The sequence below is a fragment of the Dipteris shenzhenensis genome, chromosome 19 (assembly GCF_047967505.1).
Source record: "Dipteris shenzhenensis isolate YYH24624 ecotype China chromosome 19, Dip_SZ_1.0, whole genome shotgun sequence".
NCBI lineage: Eukaryota > Viridiplantae > Streptophyta > Polypodiopsida > Gleicheniales > Dipteridaceae > Dipteris > Dipteris shenzhenensis.
In genome coordinates this window covers 1,642,228-1,668,757 of record NC_141614.1, presented here as the reverse complement: position 1 = coordinate 1,668,757, position 26,530 = coordinate 1,642,228, and the positions used below count along the sequence as shown (strand labels likewise).

The 26,530-nt window shown below is 46.1% G+C and overlaps 1 protein-coding gene across 2 annotated transcripts in view; it reads left to right on the top strand.

The window, feature by feature from the left end:
* Window positions 1-26,271, top strand: part of LOC147889907 (ARM-repeat/Tetratricopeptide repeat (TPR)-like protein) — a 30,637-nt gene extending 4,366 nt beyond the window's left edge. For both annotated transcript variants that reach the window (XM_087390565.1, XM_087390566.1), the window contains exon 3: window positions 25,041-26,271. In XM_087390565.1, the coding sequence (XP_087246691.1) occupies window positions 25,041-25,976 (936 nt within the window). In that variant the 3' untranslated portion in view covers window positions 25,977-26,271. The remainder of the gene's footprint in view (window positions 1-25,040) is intronic.
* The last annotated feature ends 259 nt before the right edge of the window (window positions 26,272-26,530 follow it).

Here is a 26,530-nt window from a genome sequence, read left to right as displayed (position 1 = left end):
GAGATGATGATTGTGTAGGCAGTTGTCACTGCCACTTGTGCCTGGCACTGGTGCATGTGAGTCGTGACATTCCCCTCTTCTGAACTTGTTGCTAGGTGGATACCTTAAATGTTTTGCCTTGGCGACGAGAACTGCTCGGCTATGGTCTGTTACTTTGGGAAATAGGAATGGACCCATGTAGCTTGTGCCTTACTCATCCTTGGACTAGGGCTCACAAAGGGGTCATGGCACTATGATAAAATATCTTGGGTTTGACTGTGTGTCACAATGCACCCTGCTGCAGGGGTGCATGTGACATTCCCCCCTGCTTAAATTCTGGATGATGGTAGCTATTGAGGGATTGAGTGAATCTACCAAGCAAATGTGATCATGATGGCCACCAACTGCTGCGTGAAGCTTGTCCCCGCAAAGAAATGGGGAAATAACAGTTTAGCACTGGGACAGCATTGGCTCTGCTCCAAAAGGCTGAGGAACGATGCTCTGCTATGATAACACAATGGCTCAACAAAAAATTCTGAAAACCGGTACTGTTGCGAAGGCTGAAAGCCGAACTCCTGTGGCCGATCATCCCACCATGCTCCTATTGCGAATTCCTGATCAATGGGTGGTACGGCACTTTGATAGGCTCCTAGAAATATGAACTACATGTTGTCCTTGTGAACTGCTGAGGATTGACAGGGCTGCTGATGCCGAGGAATTCCACTTTGGAAGGCTAATGGCATGAAACTAGCTACCACTGTTGGCATGCACCCTCTCCACTGTGGAAGATCCACCCACACAGAAATGCTGATGCTACTCCTTGAACTGCTGGGGTGATGACGAAGCCATTGAGGGTAGGTAACCAGAAGTGAATGTCTGGACACTCCCCAATACTCAAATGCACTCCTGGACACTAAGGTACTGTCGTTTGCCTGACTGCTGTGTGAGAACATTTGAATACCCGTGCCTCCTTTGTTGGAGTGATAACTACTGAGGGTAAAACTTTTCCCCCCTCTTGGAACTATGGATGTAAATGCCTCCCGAAGAACGTGAGTGATGTCGGGAGTTGTTGAAACTGTAGCTGTCTCCTTGAGAAGTTGAGAGATAGGTGGAAATGTGGATGCCTCTCAAAGGAGCTGAGAGGCGACTGGCATTGCAGAGGACCCCTTCGAGGGATAGATTGTACTAGATGCTGCTTGAAGGAATGGAGCAGCTGTTGAGCACTCTTCTAATGAATCTATTGAATGGGATGCTGCTTGAAAGGAATGTGAATGTTTGGAAAGGAATGAGATATAGATGGCATAGCTTCTTCCGAAAGAAATATAGAGCTTGTTCCCTTGAGGTGCTGACGGAGGAATAAAACTGCTAAGCACACCACCGAAGAATAGACCAAACTGCTGTCATCACCAATGGAACTGTCAATGTAGACACTGGTCACTGCTATTGCTTGTGGCTCGAGATTTGCTGATGAGGGGATCGACTTCATGGAGTGAGATGGTGAAGCGTCATTAAGCCCTCTACTGCAATTGTTGCCTCCCTAAGGAATCGAGGAATGAGAATTGTGAATGATACTGTTGCATTCCTAAAGAACTGAGGAAGGGGGACTCCCTCTTGCTAGGTTGACAACTGGTCCGACGGACTCCTGAGAGCCCCCCTCCTGATGAGCTTCAAGGTCAATGGGACTGGAATCTGAGGCAACTGGTCCAAAAATCTTCTATTGAGGATGAGTTTGGGAATGTTGTGTTTTTAAAGGATGAGTTTGGGAATGTTCCTGGATTCATCTAGGTATATAATCTTCTATTGAGAAGGTGTAATGTGGGTCATATTGACCACAGCTAATGTGACCAATTGCACTCCTAGGGTGGAAGACCCATAGGAACTGCTTGGAGCTGATGGAAAAGCCCATTGGATGGAAGACCCATCACACCGGTCTGCTAAAGCTGGGATGTCCCCTTCGATGGCAGCCCTAAGAGAATGGATTGCGAGAACTGGACGACCTCTTTGGGTGATAGTTACACAAGACTCATATGCTGCAATTGCTGAGGATCTTGAAGTGTCTCCAAGGGTGAGTGACCCATCTAGAATGACGATGAAAGCCTTGTGATTCCCTTAGGAAACTGATCCAGTTAATTGCTCCCTAGGTGGAAGACCCATAGGAACTAATTGGACATGCTGAAGTTGCTAGACAAGTGAAAAACCCATTCGAACTAACCGTATTGACTGAATGATCCCCTCGGGTGGGAACGCCGAGAGAATGAACTGCTGAAACTGGATGATCCCCATGAGTGGTAGACCCAAGAGGCTCATCATTTGCCAATACTGTGATGTGCCTAGGGATGGAAGACCCCTGAGAGCTAAGTGGAGAACCTGTAAGATCCTGCTGGGTGATAGGCCCAAGAGACTTCCTCCACCATTGCTAACTGTGCTGAGATGGTCTCAAGGATGGAAGACCCCTGAGAGCTGCATGTGGAAATGGCTGCAATAACCTCATGGGTTGGAAACCCTAAGGATCTGCATGCAACCATCGCAGAGACCAACTAGTCCCCTGGACTAGTAGACCCAAGAGAAGCTTGTGATGAACTGTCTGTGCAAATTGCGGAAGGATAGTCCATTACACTGTGCTCTAGGGTGGAAGACCCCTGAGTGGATGATGGACTCATACTGGTAGTTGTTTATTGGGAGAGGAACTGCGAGCAGGTCGTGAGACATTTTTGATACTGTAAAAGCATTTCCTCTTGGTCTCACGTGTGTTGGGCCCCCAATGCTGTCAAGTCGGCACGACGTCTGGCCCGATGTGCAGCCGTGTCAAGGCATTCTTGTTCCAGCTGAAGCTGGAAATGGTCCAATGTTGTTGCATCCTCCTTTGTCTTCTTTTCCTACTCGCGCAAGAGTTGGAGCTGCTCAAAAAGGTGTTGATTCTGCTCAAGGAGTTGCTCATGCTCCCTAAACGCTCGCATGAGAGTTGCTATGCTGTATGGGTCCATGATGGAATACTAGTGGACCCATCAACTGCTGCGACACAGATTGCAAGAGAGAAAAAAATTTCCCCCTTACCCTACGGCAAGGTGTAAACGCACAGGGTAGAAGATGGGAGTTGGCCAAATGTGCGATGAAGGGAAGGAGGGAGAGTTTAATGGAGTATGGTACTACCACTAGTCCGGGGTAAGCACAAAATATCAAAATACATAATATAGTACCACTAGTCCTGGTAAGGACAAAATATCAAAATACATAATGCATACTATCCCGAACATACTCCCTTCTCTGCTGACTGAGTCCCCATTACTGAGCTTTGCTGCCATCACTCCCTCCAAACTTCTTCTGGTCGGAAGGAATCATGCTGCTCTGAAGACTGATACCAATGCAACATGCGGGGACTTGCTGTGTGGATATAGATGAAATGCAACTTGAGAACTCAAGCATGAGAGATACCAGAGATCTTCCTATAGTACAATGCTTTATTTATAATGCTGGCATAAATCCGTGGCTACTGTTGTACATGAGTGCCAAATCAGCATACAAAACAAGTTGAGTTACTCCCCCTTAACTGTGCCTACGGCAGCATGAGCTAATAGACTGTCCAACCTTAACCATATGCTGTCCATCCCGGGTTGTGTGCAGCGTGGAACCCTAGCCTTCGACTGCGATCTGGTACAGCTGCTGTACGGCTGCTGGAGCAGGCAGATGCGTGGCACAAGAGCTGGAACTGTGGCTGGAGGCTGCAGGACTGAATGCCAAACTGAGGGGCGAATAGCCCCTTATATAGGGCTGGAAAACAGGCCAACCTGGCAGGCTTTTTTGACCAAACTGACCAGGCGTTGACTGACCTGCTTGGTCGGGTCAGCTGACCCGACTTGGTCAGCTGTGAGGACTGACTTTGGGTGACCCGGTGGGCCTGCCAATGGGCCCCAAAAACCCTGCGAATATACTGCATTGGGATGCTGCAAGATCGTGACTGTGCGCCAGTTGTCACTGCCACCTGTGCTTGGCACTAGTGCATGTGACAGTCGGCTATTCATTGGGTTACACATGAGCCCTGATTTATGGCAGGTCTGCAGGCTGCACATAGGCCTTGTAGAGAGAGGGGCTTATTGACTTGAGAAAAAGTCCAGTGTTTGGGCTGTGACGATGGGAAAATAGGCGTAAGGGGGTCTTTAATAAGCCCCCAAGTCTGGTCTTGTCGGCTAGCAGACTAGGCTGGTCGGGCAGCAATATAGCAGGCTGGCAGGTGGGCAGACCTGCAGACTGGTCGGCAACATAGGCCCCCAGTCTGAGAGTTTTAGGGGCATTCCAGCCTCTATAAAGCCCTCAGTGTGGGGGGCATATGTTCTCAGAAAGAGCCATCTGCAGGCTGTGTTCCAGCCCTCTAGAAGTGTACAGCAGATACTAGAGGAGGCAGTACAGGGCAGCAGCAGCAAGGCAGGGGATACAGCTCATGTTCCAGCCAGCAGGAGTGCATGAGCATTGAGAGCACTAGAGCAGGTGGAGACTGCGGTAGCAGCAAGGTGCATCAGAGGCACCAGCAGCCCTTAGCCTGTGTGGAGAGCTCATCCAGTTTGCAGACCATCTCTTAGCAGAAAGGTGCTGTCTTTAAAGAGTTCTGGTCTCCTCCCATAGCCACGGAAGTCCTCATCAGAGGAGCACAGCAGAAGGAGAGCAGCGGATTAGGGCAACACTGTGTGGCCGCAGATCCAACACTACTTGGCAGCACCCTGCTCTCCACGTAGAGTGGTTTGTGAGTGCACCATTTTGTAATATATTTTGGGTCCTCTCTTGGGCGTCCTTATTCAAGTATTGGTTGTCATTCTTGCTGTCTTCCAAATCTGAGGTGGTTTACGTTTACATGTAAACTCTATAGAAATGAACTACACAACACGTGCAACAGCTGCAAAAAATCCTGATTAAAGCAAAAAATTGTAATGAAGGTGGGAAAAAGAAGGATTTTAAGGGGGAAATAGATGGGAGAATAGTAGGGGAAATGTGGGAACTGTGGGGGACTATGTAAGTCAACCCAAAAGGATTGTAAGGGACTTTTTGATGTGACATCTAATCCTATCTACTCTCCCTTCCTCCTTCCTGCCTACGCTCACTCACTCTCTCTCTCCCTCTTTCCTACTCCCTCTCAATCTCTCCCTCTCTTCCTACCTCATTCTCTCTCTCGTACCCTTCCTCTCCCTCTTCCCCCCTCTCTCTCCTCTCCCACTTCTGCTCCTCTATTCCCCTTTCTCCAAATCTGTCCCTACCCCCTTCTCTACATTGGTATCAGAGCTTCGACTCTGGCACCTTTGCTTCCCCTTTCACCTTTCACTTCAGCTCCTACGCGAACCGCAGAGCGGTGAATCTGGCCAGAGAGAACAACTATGGTCTAGCGAAGTACAGAGGCAGGAGTCAAGAGTTCAGACTTGACTAAGGTTGCCTGCGTCAGAGGCTTCAATTTGGAAAGACAGCGCTCCATAGCAGCCCACGAGCAAAGAGCAAATCCACGAGCAAACAACTAACAAGAGCCCTCCAACCAGAAGCAAACAGCTACTTGCCTGATGACCACGAGCAAACAGCAGATCCACGATTCTACCACAACTAATCCGGAGCTCCACACCTCTGTCATCGACGGCAATCTTGCCCTCGAGCTGCCCGTCGCCACACCCTTGAGCTGCCCGTCCCATCAGACCACGTGACCAGACCTTGCTCTGCTGTGCGCCATCAACGTGATCTCCGAGCTATCAGTAGCTTTTGACCATTTCGGGGCCGCTCTCCTCTGTTGGGCTCTGCTTGGATTGCTTTATGCGTGGACCGCTGTGGCTGTGACCCCCGAGCTACCCATCCATCTTCTTCGCCACGCCCCTGCTGTGCTGCCATGACACCCGTCCCCCATTGTGCTGTGCCGTCGTCCACCATCGCTACCCGTCGCTGCCATACTGTCGCTTCTTGCAGTTATCAGGTTAGTGTGACTCGGGTTAGTCAGATTAGTTGGTCAGGGTTAGTTAGCTAGGTTAGTTAGGGTTCAGTTAGTGGGTTAGGTTAATCTAACTAGGGTTTAGTTAGTAGGTTAGATTGGGTTAGACTAAGTCCTTGTACTAACTGTCATAGGGGTCTTAGGTTAGTGCTGTCCTAACAGTCTTAGGTGACAAAGGGACCCCCCTTGGGAAGGACGAGGGAGGTGGAAAAGGGCAAAAACTCAGATTCCAGCCTCTTCACCGAGCTTTCTTCGAACCTCTTCAACGACTGCATTTGAGCCTCTTTACTGACACCTCTCGAGCCTCTACATCGAGCCTTCGACACTGGGCACATTTTCCTTGTGTCACTCATGGCACCCAAACGTGCACCCCGGTCGGATGAGTCATCTCAGCATGGTGACGATGTTGCTGAGCAGGAGCAGATGCCGGTCCCAGAGGATGCATCTCCTTCACAGGCAGTTTCTGCTATGCCTACCGACACACAGTTTCTAGATGCGTTGGCCTCGATGCTTCAGGGGACTTTTTAGCAGATGGGTCAGCAGTTGGGGCAGCAGCTCACCACTGCTATGGCTATGCACGATACAGCTATCACCCAGATGGGTAAGAACCTTGGGCAACAGATCACTACCGCCATCAGTATGCACGATAAGGGTAAGCAGCCCGCACCCCAGCACGGGGATCAGTCGGATAGCTAGGGTGATTTTCCTGACCCACACAGGGGATTTATGGCTGATGGCCGTCGCACTTATGATGTTGGTTCTATGCATGCACCCCAGCATGGGGATTATGTTGATTTTGGTGATGCCTTGCCCGCGCCGCCGAGCACTTCTCTTATTGATTCCAGGCCTCCATTTGGCTCGCAGATTTCATTGGCTGAGCCGTCCATTTTGGGCCGGCCCATTGGCACATTTTTGCCAACGGCGAGCATGCCTGGATTGGGTGTTGGGTTTCAGGGCAGTTGGGAGAGGGGCCAGTCCTCTTCTCAACCTTTTTCTATGCCACCCACCCACCGAGATGTTTATGGCAGGCAGACTCAGCAGGGATTGCATGCTTCAATGACACCTCCTGTTAATACATTCAGTCAGACTCAGCTTGCGTATTAGGGAGGTAATGCTTTCAGTCAGACGCACTTTATGCATCAGGGGAGTGGTTCTCCTAACCAGCATGATGCTGGAAGTGGGCAGCATGCAAACATGGATGATATGCTTTCAGATGCCTTACGTTCATATAGGGCTTTGCCTGAGGATGTTCGTAATGAGATGTCCTTTTCACAGTATGTGAGCTTCAAGCGTGAGTATGCTGGTAGTCACTATAGGAATAACGCAGCCAAAGATGTGAAAGATAAAATCTCTGTGCATAAGTTTAAGGGTGACACTCGCACTCCCAATGAGTTGGAGGAGTGGCTCACGAAGCTTGAAGATTATTTCCGCTTCTACCCTAAGAATGATGAGGAGAGGATCATTTTTGCTGGCATGCATTTACAGGATTATGCACATACATGGTGGCGTTACTGCGAGAGTCACCTCAGAAGCCTACCACCTGGAAACAGTTCAAGGAGCTTATGGTCACGACCTTCGTCTCGGCCCTGATCCTTGAACAGTACCTTGCTGAATTCTATGCACTGTCACAAACAGGTACGGTCCAGGAGTACTTGCAGCGTTTTTGGAGACTTTCTTTGTTAAATGTTTGTACAGGATATTTCTGAGAAAGGGAAGTTGCTGCGTTTTATACAAGGCTTAGATCCCTCTCTAGCTGCTGATGTGAGAGCTCACAATCCTCTAACCATTGAGCGAGCAGCCCAGCTTGCTGAGGTGTTTGAGCCAAAATATGCTGGCAAGTACAAGCATGTGTCACATAGCTTCTATGGTACTGCTTATGATGCTGACATGAAGACAAATTCTGCTGATTGGATTGATAAGAAACCAGCAGCTGCTTCCTTCCCACGATATCCAACGGTTTCTGGAAGTAAGATGCCATATGCAAAGCCATACAGGCCCATGGATGCAAAGACAGGTGTCAAACCCAGCGCTGGTTTTGGCAAATCAGAAGTTAAACAACATTCCAGAGCCATAATGGACAGTAGGAAGAAGGCAAATTTATGCTTTAGGTGTGGAGAGAAATGGACACCTGAGCACTGAGATGTGTGCAAAATGAAGAATGTCAGCTCAGCCAAACTCAGCATGATAATTGAATTATCTGATGATGATGAAGTGGCTGATGTAGCAGACCCCCATGATGTCTCTCATGAGGAATTGACAGGAGTTCATGATGTAGATGAGTCTCCTGACACAGATGCCACAAAGGGGACTGTTTTTCCTTTTGATCCGGGTGGGGCTATTGAGCAAACCACTCATGTGATGCATGAGATTGATATTCAGCCTACATGTAGCAGGAAAGGCCATAAGCCAACACTCTCTGTGTTGGAGCATCAACCTACAATGCCTTTTCCTGTGAGAGGTGATGCTAATGGTAATGTTCCTGTGGATGATGAACAGATTTATTGGGATGCCCAGCCTACAGTGCCCTACACTGTATACCATCTCACTACATGCCTTGATGGGTGCCAAAAGTGCTGACACAATCAGGTTGAAGGGAATGATTAATGGCAGATCTGTCCATGTATTGGTAGACAGTGGTAGCACTCACAGTTTCATTAATTGTAGAACATTGCAAAGATTGGGATTAGTTGCTACAGAGATAGACCATGGTCTGAAAGTGGAGATCGCGAATGGACAGCACATGATCAGCAGACATTGTTGCCAGGATGCCAGGATCAAGTTTTCTGATCATTATGAGTTTGCAGGTGATCTTTTGGCATTGGATATGGGACCCATAGATGCTGTCCTGGGTTGTGATTGGCTGAAATCCCTGGGGAAAATCAGTATAGATTTGAATGCCTTATCTCTTGAGTTTTGCCACAAAGATAGAACTGTTACATTGCAGGGCATTGTGAATCAGAAATTGCAGGTCATTTCAGCAAGGCAGCTAGCTAGGGAGCTCAAGAACGAAAGTGCCATTTATGCATTGAATGTCTCTGTACCTCAGGAGGGTGGTATTCCCCATATGGATAATTGTGAAATGCATAAATTGCTCTTAGAATTTGGGGATGTGTTTGCTGATATGCCATCTCAGTTGCCCCCAAAAAGAGATGTTGATCATGCCATAGTCCTGGAACATGGTAGTAAACCAATAAACAAGGCCCCGTACCGACTCTCTAAGGTTGAACGGGAAGAAGTGGCAACACAGGTGCGAGATTTGCTTGAGAAAAACTTCATTGCTCATAGCACCTCGCCATTTGCATCTCCAGTACTCCTGGTGAAAAAGAAGGATGGCTCTTTTCGTATGTGCATTGATTACAGAGAATTGAATAAGACCACCATTAAGAACAGGTTTCCTATTCCCAGGATTGATGACCTGCTGGATGAACTCAAGGGTGCTCAGTATTTCACGAAGATTGATTTGAGGTCAGGTTACCATCAGATCAGGATGAAAGAGGGTGATGAGCATAAGACTGCCTTTCGTACAGAAAGAGGATTATATGAGTTCAAGGTGATGCCTTTTGGTTTGACTAATGCACCAGCCACCTTCCAAGCACTCATGAACAAGATCTTACACCACCTTCTTTTCAAATGTGCTGGTATTTTTCGATGACATTCTCATTTATAGTAAGGATGCACAGGAACACATTGACCATGTCCGACAAGTGCTAGAAATCTTGAGAATGCATCAGCTTTATGCCAAGGCCAGCAAGTGCACATTTATGGCAGAGGAGGTTGAATATCTTGGTCATGTTGTAAGCAGGCACGGAATCAGGGTAGACCCAGCTAAGGTGAAAATGCATTAAGGAGTGGCCGCAGCCACAAAATACCACGCAGCTCAGAGGTTTCTTGGGTCTTGCTTCTTTTTACAGGAGATTCATTAGGCACTTCGCCAAAAGAGCTGCCCCTCTCACTGATTTGCTGAAAAAGGATGCCTTCCAATGGTCAGAAGCAGCACAACTCAGCTTTGATAACCTCAAGAATGCCCTTAGCAATGCACCTGTATTGGTGTGCCCTGATTTCTTACGGTCTTTCATTATTGAGACGGATGCCAGTGGCAAAGGTTTAGGGGCTGTCCTAAAACAAGAGCATGGTGTGATTGCTTTTGAGAGCAGGAAGTTTAATGCCAGAGAAATGAATTATCATGTTTATGATCAAGAGATGCTGGCAATCTTGCATGCTTTTGCAAAATGGCACCACTACCTGTACGGTAGCAAGATTAAGGTCAAAACGGATCACAGGACACTCAAGTACTTCTTAACGCAGCCTAATTTATCCATGAAGCAGAAGAGATGGCTGGCTGCAGTTCAGTCCTATGATTTTGACATTGAATATAGAAAGGGGAAAGAGAATGTGGTTGTTGATGCCTCGTCCAGAATGTGGTCATGCAAACTGTCTGCCATTTCCACGCTTCATCAGGAGTGGATACTTGGGATTCAGGAGGAATACATGCAAAATTCTGATGCAGCTCCTATTTTTGTGGAGTTACAGAGTCCGTCCAGCCAAGGACATGTTCGATTTCAGCTCCGCAACGGACTGTTATGGTGCAGGGACAGAATTTATCTTGTGCCAGACTCCAAGTACAGGTTGATGGTATTACAGGAATGCACTCATCCCCTATGTGAGGGCATACGGGTATCACAAAAACATATGAAAAAGTCAAGGAGAGCTTTATTTGGGATGGTTTGTGGCGAGATGTGGTTAAGTTTGTCAGTGAATGTTTGCCCTGCCAACAAAATAAAGTGGACAGCCGGTTACCCGCAAGCCTTCTGCAATCGCTACCCATTCCTGAAGGCAAATGGACTCACATTGCCATGGACTTCATTACAGGCTTGCCTTCTACAGATAAGGGTTGGGATAGCATATTTGTGGTGGTTGACAGGATGACTAAGCAGGCCCATTTCATACCGACTAAAACTCGGTACTCCGCTTCACAGGTTGCCTGGCAATTCATTGAGTATGTGTTCAAGCACCATGGTTTTCCTCAGGAGATTGTCAGTGACAGGGATGCTAAATTTATGGGTCACTTTTGGCAGGAGTTATTCACTGCAGTTGGTACTTCCCTTGCGCCTAGCACTGCTTATCATCCACAGATGGATGGTCAATCAGAGAGGGTGAACAAGTGGGTGGAGGAGTATCTAAGGCATTACTGTCATGACACGCAGAAGTCTTGGGACAAATGGTTAGCATTGGCTGAATTTTGCTACAACAGCACCAAACACCTCTCTATTGGCATGAGTCCATTCGAGGCTATGTATGGATGCAAAGTGGGAATGCCTTCCAGGGTTGCAGACTTGGCTGTGAAAAATCAGCAAGCAAGGAATGATTTGGAGAGTATGAATGCCCTTCTGCAGTTGGCTAAGAGGAATATGCAGGATGCCCAAGCCAAGCAGAAGAAGTATGCGGATGAACAAAGGAGGTACTTATCTTTTGAAGAAGGGGATTATGTGCATTTACATCTCCATAAGAATCGATATTCCTCGCTGAAAGGTAATACCAACACAAAGCTTGCCCACATGTATTATTGCCCCTACAAAATCATCAGCAAAGTTGGGCAGGTAGCATATCAGTTGGAACTACCCATTACCTCTAAGATCCATAATGTTTTCCATGTATCCTTGCTGAAACCACATGTCGGACAGCATGTCCAGGTTCTTCCTGAGCTGCCTCCTATGGATGAAGAGGGCCACATAATCTATGTGCCGGAGCAAATCAAGGGCTTCAGAGATCATGTACTCAGGAACAAAGCCTACACAGAATACCTCATCAAATGGAAAGGTTTAACGGAAGATGAGAATTCTTGGCAACCTGAGAGCATTGTGCAGGACTACCCCTATCTCCTACAAAGCTGATCAGTTTCTGTTGTATCCTTCTCATCCAAGGCACCCTCTTGGAATTTTTGAGGTCAAAATTCTTTGGGAAGGGATGGCTGTAATGAAGGTAGGAAAAAGAAGGATTTTAAGGGGGAAATAGATGGGAGAATAGTAGGGGAAATGTGGGAACTGTGGGGGACTATATAAGTCAACCCAAAAGGATTGTAAGGGACTTTTTGATGTGACATCTAATCCTATCTACTCTCCCTTCCTCCTTCCTGCCTACGCTCACTCACTCTCTCTCTCCCTCTTTCCTACTCCCTCTCAATCTCTCCCTCTCTTCCTACCTCATTCTCTCTCTCCTACCCTTCCTCTCCCTCTTCCCCCCTCTCTCTCCTCTCCCACTTCTGCTCCTCTATTCCCCTTTCTCCAAATCTGTCCCTACCCCCTTCTCTACAAAAATCCACTGCAAGCAAATGTAACTGCACAACTCCTTCCAGAGGGCACCAAACATTGCTGAACCTCAAAACTGAGGCGGAAGCTCACAATCTGAAAAACAATTGCCAAAACAGTTCTAATGTAACATGTGCTTTTGAAGGAAGTTGCTCTGCAAAAGAGCAAAGTAGTTGAACTGCTCCAAAATTATAGGAGAACTTAGAAATGTACAATGTCAAAAGTCACCTCAGAAGTGCCTTCAAAAAGATTGATTGGTTGGCTGTTGGAGCTCCAAAACTGCTAGAGTTGAGCTCAAAGTGCTGCAGCAGATGTTGTGCAGCAGTTGAAAACAGCTGCGAAAGGCTTCAAAAGAAGTTGAACTGATAGGGAAAGGTCTAGGCAGCTCTTGAGTCCTAGTAGAGGCGAAATGCAGAGAAACAGGTTCAAACTACTGCAGGAGCAGTTACACAGACAGGACACAGCTCCAAATGGCTCGAAATTGGCAGAAAACAGCTGTAGGATGGTCCGAACTGCTCCAGACCAAGTCGCACTGGCAGAAGGCAGCTCTAGGAAGCTCCAAAACAGGTCGCCAGTATGCAAGGCAGCTGCTGCAGGTGGTGGCTACACCTGAAGAACTCGTTTGAGGCAACAGCACTATCTTTTGTGCGATGAAATTGCTCCAAAACAAGCTGGAGTGCACAGGGCGGGACCTCAACTCTGCTTTGACACCAGTTTGTGAGACTGGGATGCTTGGAAAGCAGTAGAGCAGCAGAAACTGAGCTAAAGAGTAGAAAACAAGCTGTAGAAGCTATTGGAGTAGCAGGAGAGTGCTATATAAGTACAAGTGAAGTGATGATACATTACTTGAAGGGCTAACCCTAAAGCCCTAGTCTAGTCAACCCATGGAGCAAATTTGTAAGTTGTAAGGTTGGCTTTATGCCAATGCAGTAATAGTGCACGATCTGCACAGTAGCACACACACACTAGCCTACAAGGCCATGTTGGAATTATAGATATAATTCAGCAGTGACCAATGTAATATAATAAGTTAGTTAGGGGCACTTTTCCCTCATTTAGAGGTTTTTCCCCCTAACTGCAGTTAGTTCACTAACTATGGTTAGTGACTACTAAGGTTTTGTCACTATGACAAAACCTTATCAACTCTACTTTGTGTTGTACTCTTTTACACTCTATTTTGCAACTACAGCTTTCAAGCTTTCGACTCTCTCACTCTCTCTAGCTCTCACTCTCTCCATCTCCTTCATTTGGTATCAGAGCAGGTTCTAGGCCTGTGTGCCCTCTGCTCCTTCTTCATACCAGCGCCTTACCTCCAGCTCCAGCCCGCTCCAATCTGTCCGTACGACTGTACGGAAGCCTTACGCAAGTGTCGCCATCTGCTGCCGCCGTACATCGCCGTACCAGCGCCGAAACTGTTCGTCATCTGCTGTCGTACTTCGCCGTACCAGCTCCGTACTTCGCCGTACCAGCTCCGTACCTGCAGCCGTAATGCGCCGTACCAGTTCCGTACATTGCGTCATCTGCTTCCGTACAGCGCCGTCTGTACCGCGCCGTACATCGCCATCCGTACCTGTCGTCGACGTACCAGCCGTACAGTGCCGTACAAACTGTACGGCATCTCCGTACTGTATTCAGTACAGTAAATCTGTACTGAATCTGCTTCAGTACAGCAGCAGGTACCTCCTTGGTTTTGTACAAGAGAATTGGCAGGTGATCTTTGGCAGGTGATCTTTGGCAGGCTAATTTTGCAGACAGCCATTGTTTGGCTAAGTATTCTGCAAGTACATTTGGGGCATTTTGCAGATTGCAGACATTGCAATCATTGGGCAAGTTTGAAGCTATAACAAGAGCAAAATTGCAGATTTGTCTGAAATTTGGGGCTTTTGTATTAAAATTGCAGATTTGGGGCTTTTAGCATTTTTACCCCTTTCTGGCTGCAATTTCTAGCCACAAATTGGGGCTTTTGTGTTTGGAGAGCATTTTTTGGAGTATTCAGTACATACTGCCTTTCTTGGAGTGTTTGGAACACTTTTGGCAGATTTTGGAGAGTGTTTTATGCTTGGACAGATTTCTGACAGCTCAAGTGCAGAAATCTAAGTTGCATATACAGCCCGTGCTTGGGTGTGGTTTTTGAGAGTTGTGCATTTTATTCCCAGTAAGGGAATTCAGCTTTGTATCTGCTTCAATCTCTTTTTCAGATATGGCCCATCAAAATCAGAATGATTTTCAGTTCGGTGGTCTTTCTCAGGAAGACAAATTGGATGGTACCAACTACTCCCTCTGGAGTTTCATGGTACGTAATATTCTGATTTCTCGCAATTTATGGGATTATGTCAATGGGGATGAAATCCGACCAGCAGATATTGCACCTGCTATCCCTCCTCACCAAGGAGGTGGAAGAGGTTGTGCACAAGGTGCAGCTGCAGGACAAGTTGTTGGTGCAGCTACAGTCAATACTCTTGAGCAAAAGAGATGGGATTCACGGGATGCCTTAGCCTTGTCTTGCATCTCTCTTTCAGTGAAAAGATCAATCATTCCGCATATCCGGTCGTGTAAGACCTCTAGGGCAGCGTGGGATATTTTGGAAAGCATGTATGCAGCACGGAATGATGCCAGGGTATCTTTTTTAAAAAGAGAGTTGAGCAATACACATATGGAGGAGGGTGACTCCATGTCAGCCCACCTCACTAAGCTACAGGATCTCAGAGAGCAGTTGTTAAACATAGATGAAATTATTCCTGATTCAGAGATGATTACAACCACTTTGAATTCTCTTCCTGAGTCTTATCTCAGCTTTCATACTTCGCTGAATTTATCATTGAGGGGGGGTGCAAATCCTCTTTCTTTTCATGAGCTGATAGGACTTCTGCTTCAGGAAGAGCAGACCAGGAAAAATTTGGCTTCACGTGCAGGTGAACAAGCCATGCTCTCAAAATTCAAATAAAAAACAAAGGGACAGGCAAAAACAGCAGCAAATCAGCCTTCCAGTGGGTCAGGACAGCCTTCACAAAAGGCTAAAAGTGATGCAAGCAAGCCCAAAAAGAAGGGTTTTTGTCACTACTGCAAAAAGCCAGGTCATCACATAGCAGAATGCAGGAAAATGATTGCAAAGGAAAAGAAAAACAGCTCAGGAATGGCTGTTTCAGATTCAGCCCCTTGTGCATCTGACAGTGGGGATGCTGCAGCCAACTTTGTTGGTCAAGATTATGCCTTTTTATCTTGCATTTCTGATTCTAGGTTGGCTGTTCCAGATGCTCGGGATAGTACAGCTTCTTGCAGTGATGATACATATGCATTTTTGACTTGCAGTTTTGACTCTCCCTCAGATGCATCTGCTTTCAGTGTTGATGAAACACTGAACACATGGTATTTTGACAGTGGTGCATCCAAGCACATCACTTCGAGGAAGTGTCTTTTTACTTCCTTGCATCCACCCCCTGTTGGTAAGAAAGTCACTTGTGCCAACAACTCCTCATATTCAGTACGTGGCACAGGAGAAGTTGAGCTCACTGCAATTGATGGCTCAATTTTCAGACTTTCTGATGTCTTATATGTGCCTGGCATAACCAAAAATCTCCTTTCAGTGTCCACTCTTAACAGAGAAGGATTTCAGGTCATCTTTGAGGATGACAAATGTGCTGTCCGGGACAGGGAAGCTAACTATGCCTTAATGTTATTTGGTACTCTGCTGCGTGGGCTTTTTCAGCTTGATATTTTTCAGAAAAGAGCAGCTCATGCTTTGGCAATTTCTACCCCTACAGTTGCCATGCAAAATGCAGAATTATGGCATGCCAGATATGGCCACATGCATTACAACAGCTTAATGACACTTCAGAAATTTTCAATGGTTGATGCATTGCCACCTCTTGAGATACCTCCTCCACATGCCTGTGAAGGGTGCATTTTAGGTAAAATGCATAGATTTCCCTTCAAGAAGGATGGTTCAGTTAAAGCTGTTCGCAAATTGCAGCTTATACACAGTGATGTCTGTGGTCCCATGAGGACTCCTTCATTGGGTGGTCATCTCTACTTTGTCACATTTATTGATGACTACTCCAATTTTACTTGGGTTTATGGGCTGAAAAAGAAATCTGAAGTGTTCACAGTGTTTAAACACTTTTCAGCCATGGTTGAAAATGAAACCGGGCTCAAGATACAGACATTACGCACGGATAGAGGTGGGGAATACCTATCTGCAGAATTTGATGCTTTTCTCAAACAAAAGGGTATTGTGCATCAGCTCACAGTCAGGCTGACCCCTCAGCAAAATGGCAAAGCTGAGAGGAAAAATAGAACCCTCATGGAGATGGACAGATGTATGCTGAAAAGCAAACACATGCCTCATAAATTCTGGTTAGAGGGTTTGATGTGTGCCAATTACATTTTGAACAGGGCTCCCACTAAGGCTTTAAAAACAAAAACTCCTTTTGAGGTCTGGAATGACAGGAAGCCTTCAGTGGATCACTTCCGAGTCTTTGGATGCCTTGCCTATGCACATGTGCCAGTTGAATTTAGGCACAAATTGTCAGATAAAGCCATCAAATGCATATTTGTTGGATACAGTGCAGAAAGCAAGGGGTATCGTCTCTACAATCCTGCTACACGCAAAATCATTGTAAGTAGAGATGTGATATTTTCTGAAAATTCAGCTTACACTCAGGCTGATTTTCAAATGCCTTTACCTTCAGAAGATGTCTTTCAAGGGTTGCTACCCATCGCTTTGGGTTCCCCTGCTGATTTTTCTGATTCAAATCAGAATTTACAGCAACCTTCAAATGCTTCAGTTCTGCCAAGGGATGTCATGCCTCCTCCACAGGAAGTGGAACAAGTGGTACAGCAAGAAATTGCAGACATACATGCAGCAAAAACAGTCCCAAACTGGCTGTTACAGACTCTCCGGGAGAGTAAACTTGATGCTCCGTTACCTGGCAGGACTCGCAGTGCAGCAAGGCACATGGAAGGTGCTAATTCAGTGGAATCAGCATATGCAGGTACTCTCCTTGATGAAGAGGAGCCTGCCACATTTGAAGAGGCACAAGGTAATGTGCATTGGATGAATGCCATGCACGATGAGTTGCAGTCCATTGCAAAAAATCAGACTTGGGATGTTGTGGACTTGCCACAGGGTAAACATGCTATTGGCACACGATGGGTATTTAAAGTCAAACGGAAGCTAGATGGCTCCATTGACAGATATAAAGCCAGGCTGGTTGCTAAAGGCTATGCTCAGAAAAAGGGCATAGATTATGAGGAGACTTTTGCTCCTACATCCCGGATGACTACCATCCGATCAGTAATTGCAATGGCTGCACATTTTGAGTGGAATGTTCATCAGTTGGACATCAAAACAGCCTTCTTAAATGGGGACTTGCTGGAAGAGGTGTATGTCAAACCACCTCCGGGTTTTGGAATTACAGCAAATGCACTTCAAGTCTGCAAGCTTAATAAAGCTTTATATGGGCTGAAACAGGCCCCTCGTGCATGGTATGCCAAGATACATGCCTTTTTGACCAGCAAGGGGCTGCACAATAGTCCTACTGAGAGCACCCTCTACATCAAGATGGATGGGGGGGAAATATTAGTCATCCTTCTTTATGTTGATGACTTACTGCTCACAGGGTCCAATGACGACAAAATTGCAGATTTCAAAACTGATTTGCAGACCCACTTTGATATGTCAGATTTGGGGCTGCTTCCATTTTATTTGGGGATCCAGTTCTCTCATGAGAGACGTGGCACTGTTATGTCTCAGTCCAAGTATGATGCAGGAGAATCAATTGATGCCACACTTTACAGTCAAGCTGTTGGATGCCTCATATATCTCTGCAATACTAGGCCTGATATTCAGTTTGCAGTATCTCAGGTGAGCAGGTACATGCACAGCCCCAAAACTATGCATTGGCAGGCAGTTAAGCGCATCTTCCGTTATTTGCAAGGCACCAAGTCTTTTGGCTTACTATTTCCCAGGGGGGGTGACTTGCAGATGCATGCCTACAGTGATTCAGATTGGGCTGGTGATTATGACACTAGGCAGTCCACTAGTGGCAATTGTTTCTTTTTGGAAAAATCTTGCATTTCATGGCTGAGCAAGAAACAATCTACAGTGGCTACCTCATCATGTGAAGCTGAGTACAGGGCAGATTTCACAGCAACAGTTGAATGTGTCTGGCTGAGACGTTTATTTGCTGATCTTCATCTGTCTTTGGAGGGTCCTTCTCCAATTCTCACTGATAGTCAGAGTGCCATTGCAGTGGCAAAGAATCCAGTGTTTCATGCTCGCACGAAGCACATTGAGGTTCACTATCACTACGTCAGAGAGAAGTTGCATGCAGGAGAGATCAGTATGATCTTTGTGTCCACACATGACAACGTTGCAGATATTTTCACCAAAGCACTACCACGTGAGAAGTTCGAGGCATTTCGCAGTGCCCTGAACTTATATCCGTTTGGTGATTGATCAGCCTTGTACATGACATTGGCACTGCAGGGGGGTGTTGGAATTATAGATATAATTCAGCAGTGACCAATGTAATATAATTAGTTAGTTAGGGGCACTTTTCCCTCATTTAGAGGTTTTTCCCCCTAACTGCAGTTAGTTCACTAACTATGGTTAGTGACTACTAAGGTTTTGTCACTATGACAAAACCTTATCAACTCTACTTTGTGTTGTACTCTTTTACACTCTATTTTGCAACTACAGCTTTCAAGCTTTTGACTCTCTCACTCTCTCTAGCTCTCACTCTCTCCATCTCCTTCAGGCCATACCAGGGGCTGAAACCTATTAGGTTCGCCCAACAAAGCGGAGTAGATAATGGAATTAATAGATCTTTGATAGGTTTTGGACGGCAATCGGCATGCACAAAGCTCAAGTCACCTATGATTGGTGCCCAATAAGATACACAACCCCCCCCCCCCAAAAAATACAAATCTAGATTTGTTTCTTGAATTTCATTTTCAATCCAGATAAAGTATTTTGGTTGTTAGTTAACAATTTTCAGTTTTTGGTGCATTATTTCATATACAACATGTTGCTATGCCACCATCACATACTTAGCTTGTTTTGATGATTCTAAGTTACTCATATTTTCCGGTATTGATGTGTACTAATATCTCATTATTCACATTGTCTACATTCTTGCCCTCTTTCCTTAACCTTTGGTGAAATATGGTCAAGAAGGTAACTTTTATACCATATAATATTTGTTTTATTCCCTGCATAATTTACAAGAAGAAAAACTAGAGATCAAGGAAGATTTGCAAGAAGACAAGCGAGAGATCATGGAAGGAGTCAAGCCATTGAGGCTGCTTTTTTCTTTTATGGGTTGGGGAGGGGATATCATTGTTGCAAGTATTGTACAACTATGATTTTTTCCTTACTTACAGCTGCTATGCATACATCAAGGCTTAGACACAAATCAAATCTAGTACTACCTCTGTTGGTGGCTAGAAAACATTCATAGCTACAAGATGAGTGTCACGCTCTACTCAGGACAATCGGTTGAAGGAGATTTGCATTACCACCCAGTTCGTCACAAAGGCACCCAAATTAGAATCCTTTGAGTGCACCAGCCGACCACCCAGTACGAATCCCCTTAGGACACTATTGCAGTTCGGCCACTAGGCCAATGCTATTTGTACTAATTGTCCTAATTAGGCACTGTTGGAGACATCGGGTTCATGCCCCAGTTGTGAGCCCCCAAAAAAGGAGAGCTCAGGGGGTTGACGCACAATCCACATGATATGCCAATTTTAACTGCAAAAATATTCTTTCAAGTCTCTGGTTGATTGCCTTGATTTAGCTTTCTTCATATGTACTCCTTGAGGCGTTGCAATTTCATAGTATTGCTTTAGTATCAACCTCAAGGTTATGGCAATTTTATCGTTGTTATGCCTGAAGGTCATCTACTAAAACATCGGGAGCGTTCAGGCGTCCCATTTCAAGGCAAACAAATCCTACCTCAATGAAGTAGTCATGCCATATGCTGGTTGTGTGCTCTCCCTTTTTATAATTTAACTGTGTTGGCTTAGCGTCATTATTGTTTTATTTTTTTGAGAACTGAGGGTATCTAAAAGACAAATGGGGACATTCTTGGTCCCAGATTTTGAGGTTGGGAGCTCATAGTTCTTCTTCAATCTCGTAGAACTCTTATAACATTCTGAACGTGCAGCATCTTACAATTCTTGTAACCCATATAGTGTTATTGCAAGCTATAAGTTATTGTTTAGTCTTGATCCTGAAATTTGACAAAGAAAGAAAGAAAGAAAGCTCTAGTAACGTCCATGGAAGATGGAAAAGATCAATGGGACGAATAAGTAGCTTGTACATCAAATCCCGAAACTGGGAGTGCATTAAGTATTTCCATGGGAGTGCATGAAGCATCTCCACGGCCATTTTAAAGCATAACTACTTCCTAATGCTAACATAATGTGGCTTTGATTACATCTGTTTAAGACTGAGAGTTTTTAGGCTTAGATTTGATGCTTTCTTCTTTGGGGATTCTGGGTCGTGCCCATCTACCTCTGTCCACCTCTAGATCATGTGAACTAGCTCTAATTTTGCAGATTGGATACCTTTTAAATATTGATATGTCTTCCTGGAGGTATTTCTGCATCCTTTGGCAGTCCATTGAGTTAATCCCCTGCTTGTAAAACTGTATTTTTGTCCCCGGGTTTTGCCATAACTTCAGCACCATTTTCTGTGTGTGTCTCTCTCTGACTTCACATGCATCTTCTGGTATCGTAGCTGTTATACCTCATGTTTCCGTCTTGATGATCCCCTAAGGGTCCGTGTGCATGTCCCTGCAGACTGTGGTCTGGTGGTCTGAAAGAACTTCTTGGTCATCCTGATTCTTGTCCTCCTGCTGGACCCATTTGGCCTAGGAAGAATGATACAAGAACTCTGCTCTACGGACCTCCAACTCCTGTAACTCCAAACGTGCACACTCCAAGAGTTCTCTAACATTGGGACCTCGGATCCTGCTCCCTGAGTCTCTCTATGGATGCAAGGTCTTTGCAATGTGCTCTCTCCCGCTCTTGAAGAGAAGCTCTCCGTCTAAGAGAGTTCTTGGTTGCTCCGTTGAATGTGTTGGGATATCTCAAGGTGCATGCCTCAGGACACCTTGGTTTCTATGTGTGTGTGCTAGAGGCACAGTTAGGTGCCCATAAGCACAGTTAGGTGGTGATAGAAGCCGCATAGGATGACTGAGAGAATCTAGGAGCAGATTGAGGAGATGATAGTGGAGCTCAGAGGTCATCAGTGATGTCAGTGATCATGTAAGAGGTGCCTACTTAAGGACCTCACCTTTCTTCATTCTATAAGCAAGAATTCCGAGTTTGTGTTCACTCCATGCTTTCTTTTCAGTTTACCAACATGGTATCAGAGCCCTTTGATCCTCCTTGAGCCCATTTGTGCCACATCATCTTCTTCTTCTTCATCTTCACCATTTCTTACCCTTCTTCCCAAATCTTGCTAAAGCTTGTTCTCCTCTGTTTCTCTGCCATTCTCCAAGCCCTTCCTACTGGAGATACCTCTCGAATGGGCGAACCTTCAGCTGCAAGGAATCAAAGAACGGACGTCGTTGCTGGAGCCTAGTCGTCATTTCCCGAAAATCGTCGAACCTCTCTTCTGCGTTTTCTCTGTTTCAGCTCCACCTTTCTCTAATTCCTTTTAGGGGAAGCTTCTCCATACCTTGGGCTATTTGCTGTTGAAATTTGAGCAGCAATGGCTGCATATTCAAGGAGAAAACAAAAAAAAACCAGTCGACTTTGAAGAAGCTAGCTATGGCGACCTGACGCGGAATTGCGCCTCTCCTCAGTGGATCTTCTCTGGTATAAGAGCTTTCTTTTGCTTCAGAAAGCCCCTTTTTCTTTGCTTTGGAGAGTGAGATACAAGCCCTCTAAGTTCAGGCCTCTGTTTTTGACAGTTTTGACAAGGTTGTGAATGTGATGCTACTTTAGATGCTACTTTAGCATTTATGAGGTTTTGAAGTTTTGAAAAGCATTAGTACAACTGTGGCTACAACTTTCTTTTAAGTTGCTATACCTGGATTTGATTGCAAAGCTTTCATTTAGCCACCTCTCTGAAGCATGTAAGTGAAAGCATCATTGATTGAAATTTGGTCAGAAGTCTTTGCTACATTAAATGCTTATATTTTGAAGCTTTTTAGTTGTTATTCTAGCCTTGTAAGGGAGAAGACATTGCCCAATTCCTGGGTTAGACCCTCTCATGGCTACCATATTGAATATAGATAAGTTCAATGGGAAGGGCTTCCACACATGGCAGATGAAGGTCAAGTTTGCATTAATGAGGGAAAATCTCTGGGGGCTTGTCAAACTGGCTTCAACTTCTTCTTCAACAGCCTCCAATGCTGGAGAATCCTCAGCTCCGACATGCCGGCGGAGGGGCTGCGGTCATTGATGCTCCGGAAGCCTCTGGTGCTTGCTCTTGTTGCTGCGGAGGATCCTGCGGGCATGAAGTCTCTCCTCTAGAGGGGTCTGAAGTCGCGGGTCCTCTCTTTGGAGCTCGTGATACACCTGCCTGGGGGCCACTAACTCGATCATCCTGTGATTGCGCGGTTGCCTGTGCTCGCCTCTTCCGCTTGGCATGTTATTGTTGGTTCTTTCTGGCCCACTTACTCTATCTTCTTTCCCACCTTGGTCCATCTTTCCTTTGAAGCCTCAACCCAGGGGGTCTGCGACTTTGGTTGCTGTCCCTGAGACTGCTGCTGTGTTTGCCTGGGTGGCCATTGTACCTATCCTCTATAGCGGCTCTCCGCTGTCCTTGTGTCTCTTGCAGGTAGGGAGGGGGCTTGCTCAAGCCTCTCGTACAATCTTTGGCTAGGTGCCCCTTCTAGCTGCCTCTCTAACACTGGCCTTTTAGCTCGGAGACCTCCAGTCTGTGACGAAGTGTACCTTCCTCAAGAGTGTCCAAGAGAATCACCTCTAGGAGGATGTCCAGGCTCTCTAAACCAACCGGAGACGAGGAACCCCGTCATTTGCCACTAGAGACGCTGTAGACTCCAAAGGGTACTCTAGAGAACTGTGTCGAATGCCTGCCCCATAGAAGGAAGGATGGCTCTATACTCCATCGGAAGCCCCAAAAAGCGGAGCGTCACTGGAAAACAGGGAACATGGTGAGTTGAGTAAATCCTTGATACCAAGGGATAAGATACACCAAATGTGGGCCCAAGAGAATAGGCTCCTCTCCACGAGAGCTAGAGCAGTATTTGGGGAGCCAAGTTGGAGGAGAAACACGCCTCGTCCGCAAAGGGTGACTTCTTGGATGTGGTCGCCATCTAATACCAGGCTGGCCTGGATCCAGTCCTTGATCTATCTCCTTGAGGGAGTAAGGCCGATAATCCTGCCAACAACTGCCTTGTCTTGTAGTAGGTTCACTGCGTGCTGTACCTGCTGCTTATCTGCCGGCAATAGGAGAACTTTGATGGCTGGGGGAGTCTAGGGGTGCTGCCATGGAGCCCCTTTGGCCAGACCAAGGGTTGCTACCAAGAGTCCCAATCACCAGAAAAAGCAAAAAACTGCACTGTCCACTGGGGGGAAGAGGCGGAGACTAGAAGAGGAAGAAGATAAAAGAAGGGCTCTGATAGGAACTGCTGGCGCACGTTCCTAGTAAGAGCAAGGGAGAAGCTCCCACAAGAGAGAGGAGAACTGCCAGGATCCTGGCCCCCAACGCTGAAGGGGAAGTCCCTGCTGAATCTTCGTAAGATGGGATGGCTGATCCGTGATTCAGAGGGGAAAGAAAATGCTGAAGGGAAGGAGCAGCCCCAAAGTACTTCCTATTTGTTGCCAGCCCTTGAGGGGAGCTTGTAAGACCACCAAAAGGAAATGTTTAGGCCGGCTGTCCACTCAGTGCCAGCCCAAAAAACTGGGGGCTGGCATTGTAAAGTTGCTTTGATGCCCAATAAGCTGCCTGGTTACCTTTAATTGAAGCAAGAGGTGCAGGAGTAAGCTGCCAACCTGCTGGAGGAGCGCCAAACGAAAGAAAAAGGGGGGTCACTTATCCTTGCTGTCACTATGAGTTGCCCTGCCTGTACGGTGGGCTGGGCGCTGGAAAACACACCTGTAGCAAGGGGGTGGTCACATGCTTTACGAGCTGAAGGCGCTGGGCAGAACAGGGCCGGGGGGAGTCCGTAAGCTGGTTGGGGCTGAAGGGGGGCCACGCGACAGCTCGCCTCCTCGCTTGTGGTCCCGCTGCCGTGCACTGCCCGCGCTAGGGGCTTGGAGCTACAGATGGAGGAGAGGTTGAGGGTGGAGAAGGGGGGGGGGGGGGGGGGCGGTGCAGCTCACAGGTCTAAGCAGCACTTACATAACATCTTTTCAATGCAGACCCACAATTCGAATGTTGAGTGCTTTCTCCTTCTGTTCTTGCTGCTCTTTTATTGTGAAAACAATTTCATCCATTTTGCTCTTTACTAAATCATCAATACTGTTGATGATATCATTTTTGTTCTTAGCACAATTTGTCCCGGCATATTGTGTTCCATTTTCTGCTCCATGCTACTTAATTTGGCATATCCCGTGTCTATTTTCTTATCCATCTCAAAGCATTTTCTGTTGCAAATCACTTTTCGGAAATGTGTGGGGAAACCCAGAAGGATGGCTTGTAATATGGTTTTTCAGGAGTGTTTGTTCAGTTTTTTGTGTCTTTTAGGTATGATGGCAAGTTCAATCAAAGGTGATATGATTTTAATAGTTGCATTTTGTGCAGATGGTAGGTTTTGTATCCATTTGTAGGATTATACTTTCCCTTCTTTTTATTTGGTTTCTGAATTGAGTTTCTGCTGCAGGTCATTGACAAAGCTGCAGGTGCTCTCGTGGATTTAGCAGAGCTTCCGAGATTGGGAGAACAGAAGAAGCTTGGTGAAGTAATAACAAATACTCTCCTGCAAGAAAATGCTCCTGCATCTCCAGCTGGCCTTCGATTGTCTCTGAACCCAAAGACCAAACAGCTGCTTCAAGACCTTGCAGCTCTACGCCAGAAAATGACATGGGAAAAGAATGTGCCAAAAGAAGATCTCCACATCAAACAAGCAGCTGCACTTGTCGTGAAATTAGAGGGCAATTCAAAGTTCTCTGCTGGGGATATTGTAGGGGCTGCTTCCAAATATACGGAAGCACTAGCTTTGTGTCCTGTAAGGGCAAAGAAGGAGAGGGTGGTTTTGTATAGTAACAGGGCACAGTGCCATCTCCTTCTGCAGGAACCTTCAGCAGCTATCAGTGATACTACCAGAGCTTTGTGCCTCCACAATCCTGTAAACCGCCACAGTAAGAGCCTTTGGAGGAGAGCCCAGGCCTATGAAATTTTGGGTTTTCCTAAGGAGAGTTTGCTTGATGCTATCATGTTTATCAACGAGTGCTCCCAGGCACCTGAGGGGGATCTAACATTGAAGCAGAATCGCGTCCCTGACTATGCTGAGCGGCTTGTGAAGAAGCAAATGCAGGCTGCTTGGCTTTTTAAGGAAGCAGCTCAAAAGTATGGGAGTGTGCAATATGATGGGGATGGAGAGGAAGAACCTGGGAGAGAAGAGGATGAAGATTCTGAGTGGGAGACTGCAAGTGAAAGTGAGGCAGCCAATGAGGAGAGACAGGAAGAAGCCTATGGCGAAGAGGGTGAATGGCAGACAGAGGATGAGTCTAAGGATACTCTTCACAGACCAGCACCCACATTTAAGGGTATAACTCTTGAAGATCTTCTTGGTCCTCATTATGGGAATTCCTACTGATTTTACTAAAAACATTCTTGGCCTTGCAGAGTACTTCAGGTGTTCTCTTTAGGAAACCTATTGTTTTAGAGCTGTGTGATTATGCAGAGTGCACTTAGACAAAGCATCACAAAGCTATAAAGACATTGTATTTTAGATGCTGGATTTCTGAATGTGGATTCTAGGTACTCCTAAATAAACCCAAGGTTTATTAACCAATTATGCCAACTAGTGACCAACTTAAGTTAATTCAATTACTTGGGTTGATTAGGTTAGGTGAATTTAAAGATGTCCCAAATTTGTTATCTAGCCACAAGTATTTGTAGATGAGTTATGTTTTTCTTAAAAAAGACATTCGTATTTCTCACATTGGTCTTAGAGAAATTGGCTCACATTGGGCGAGTCTAGTTGTTGAAGGAAGAATGGCACTTGATAGTGTTTTTCTCTTGATGTCCACTCTTTTGGTTGCTCTTGAAATCCTTGTTGCTACACCCTTGGTCTTGGAGGCATTGCTTCATGTCTCTCAACCAAGTTTTCATCAGCCCCATTGTATTTGAAGTGACTCACCAAAATTG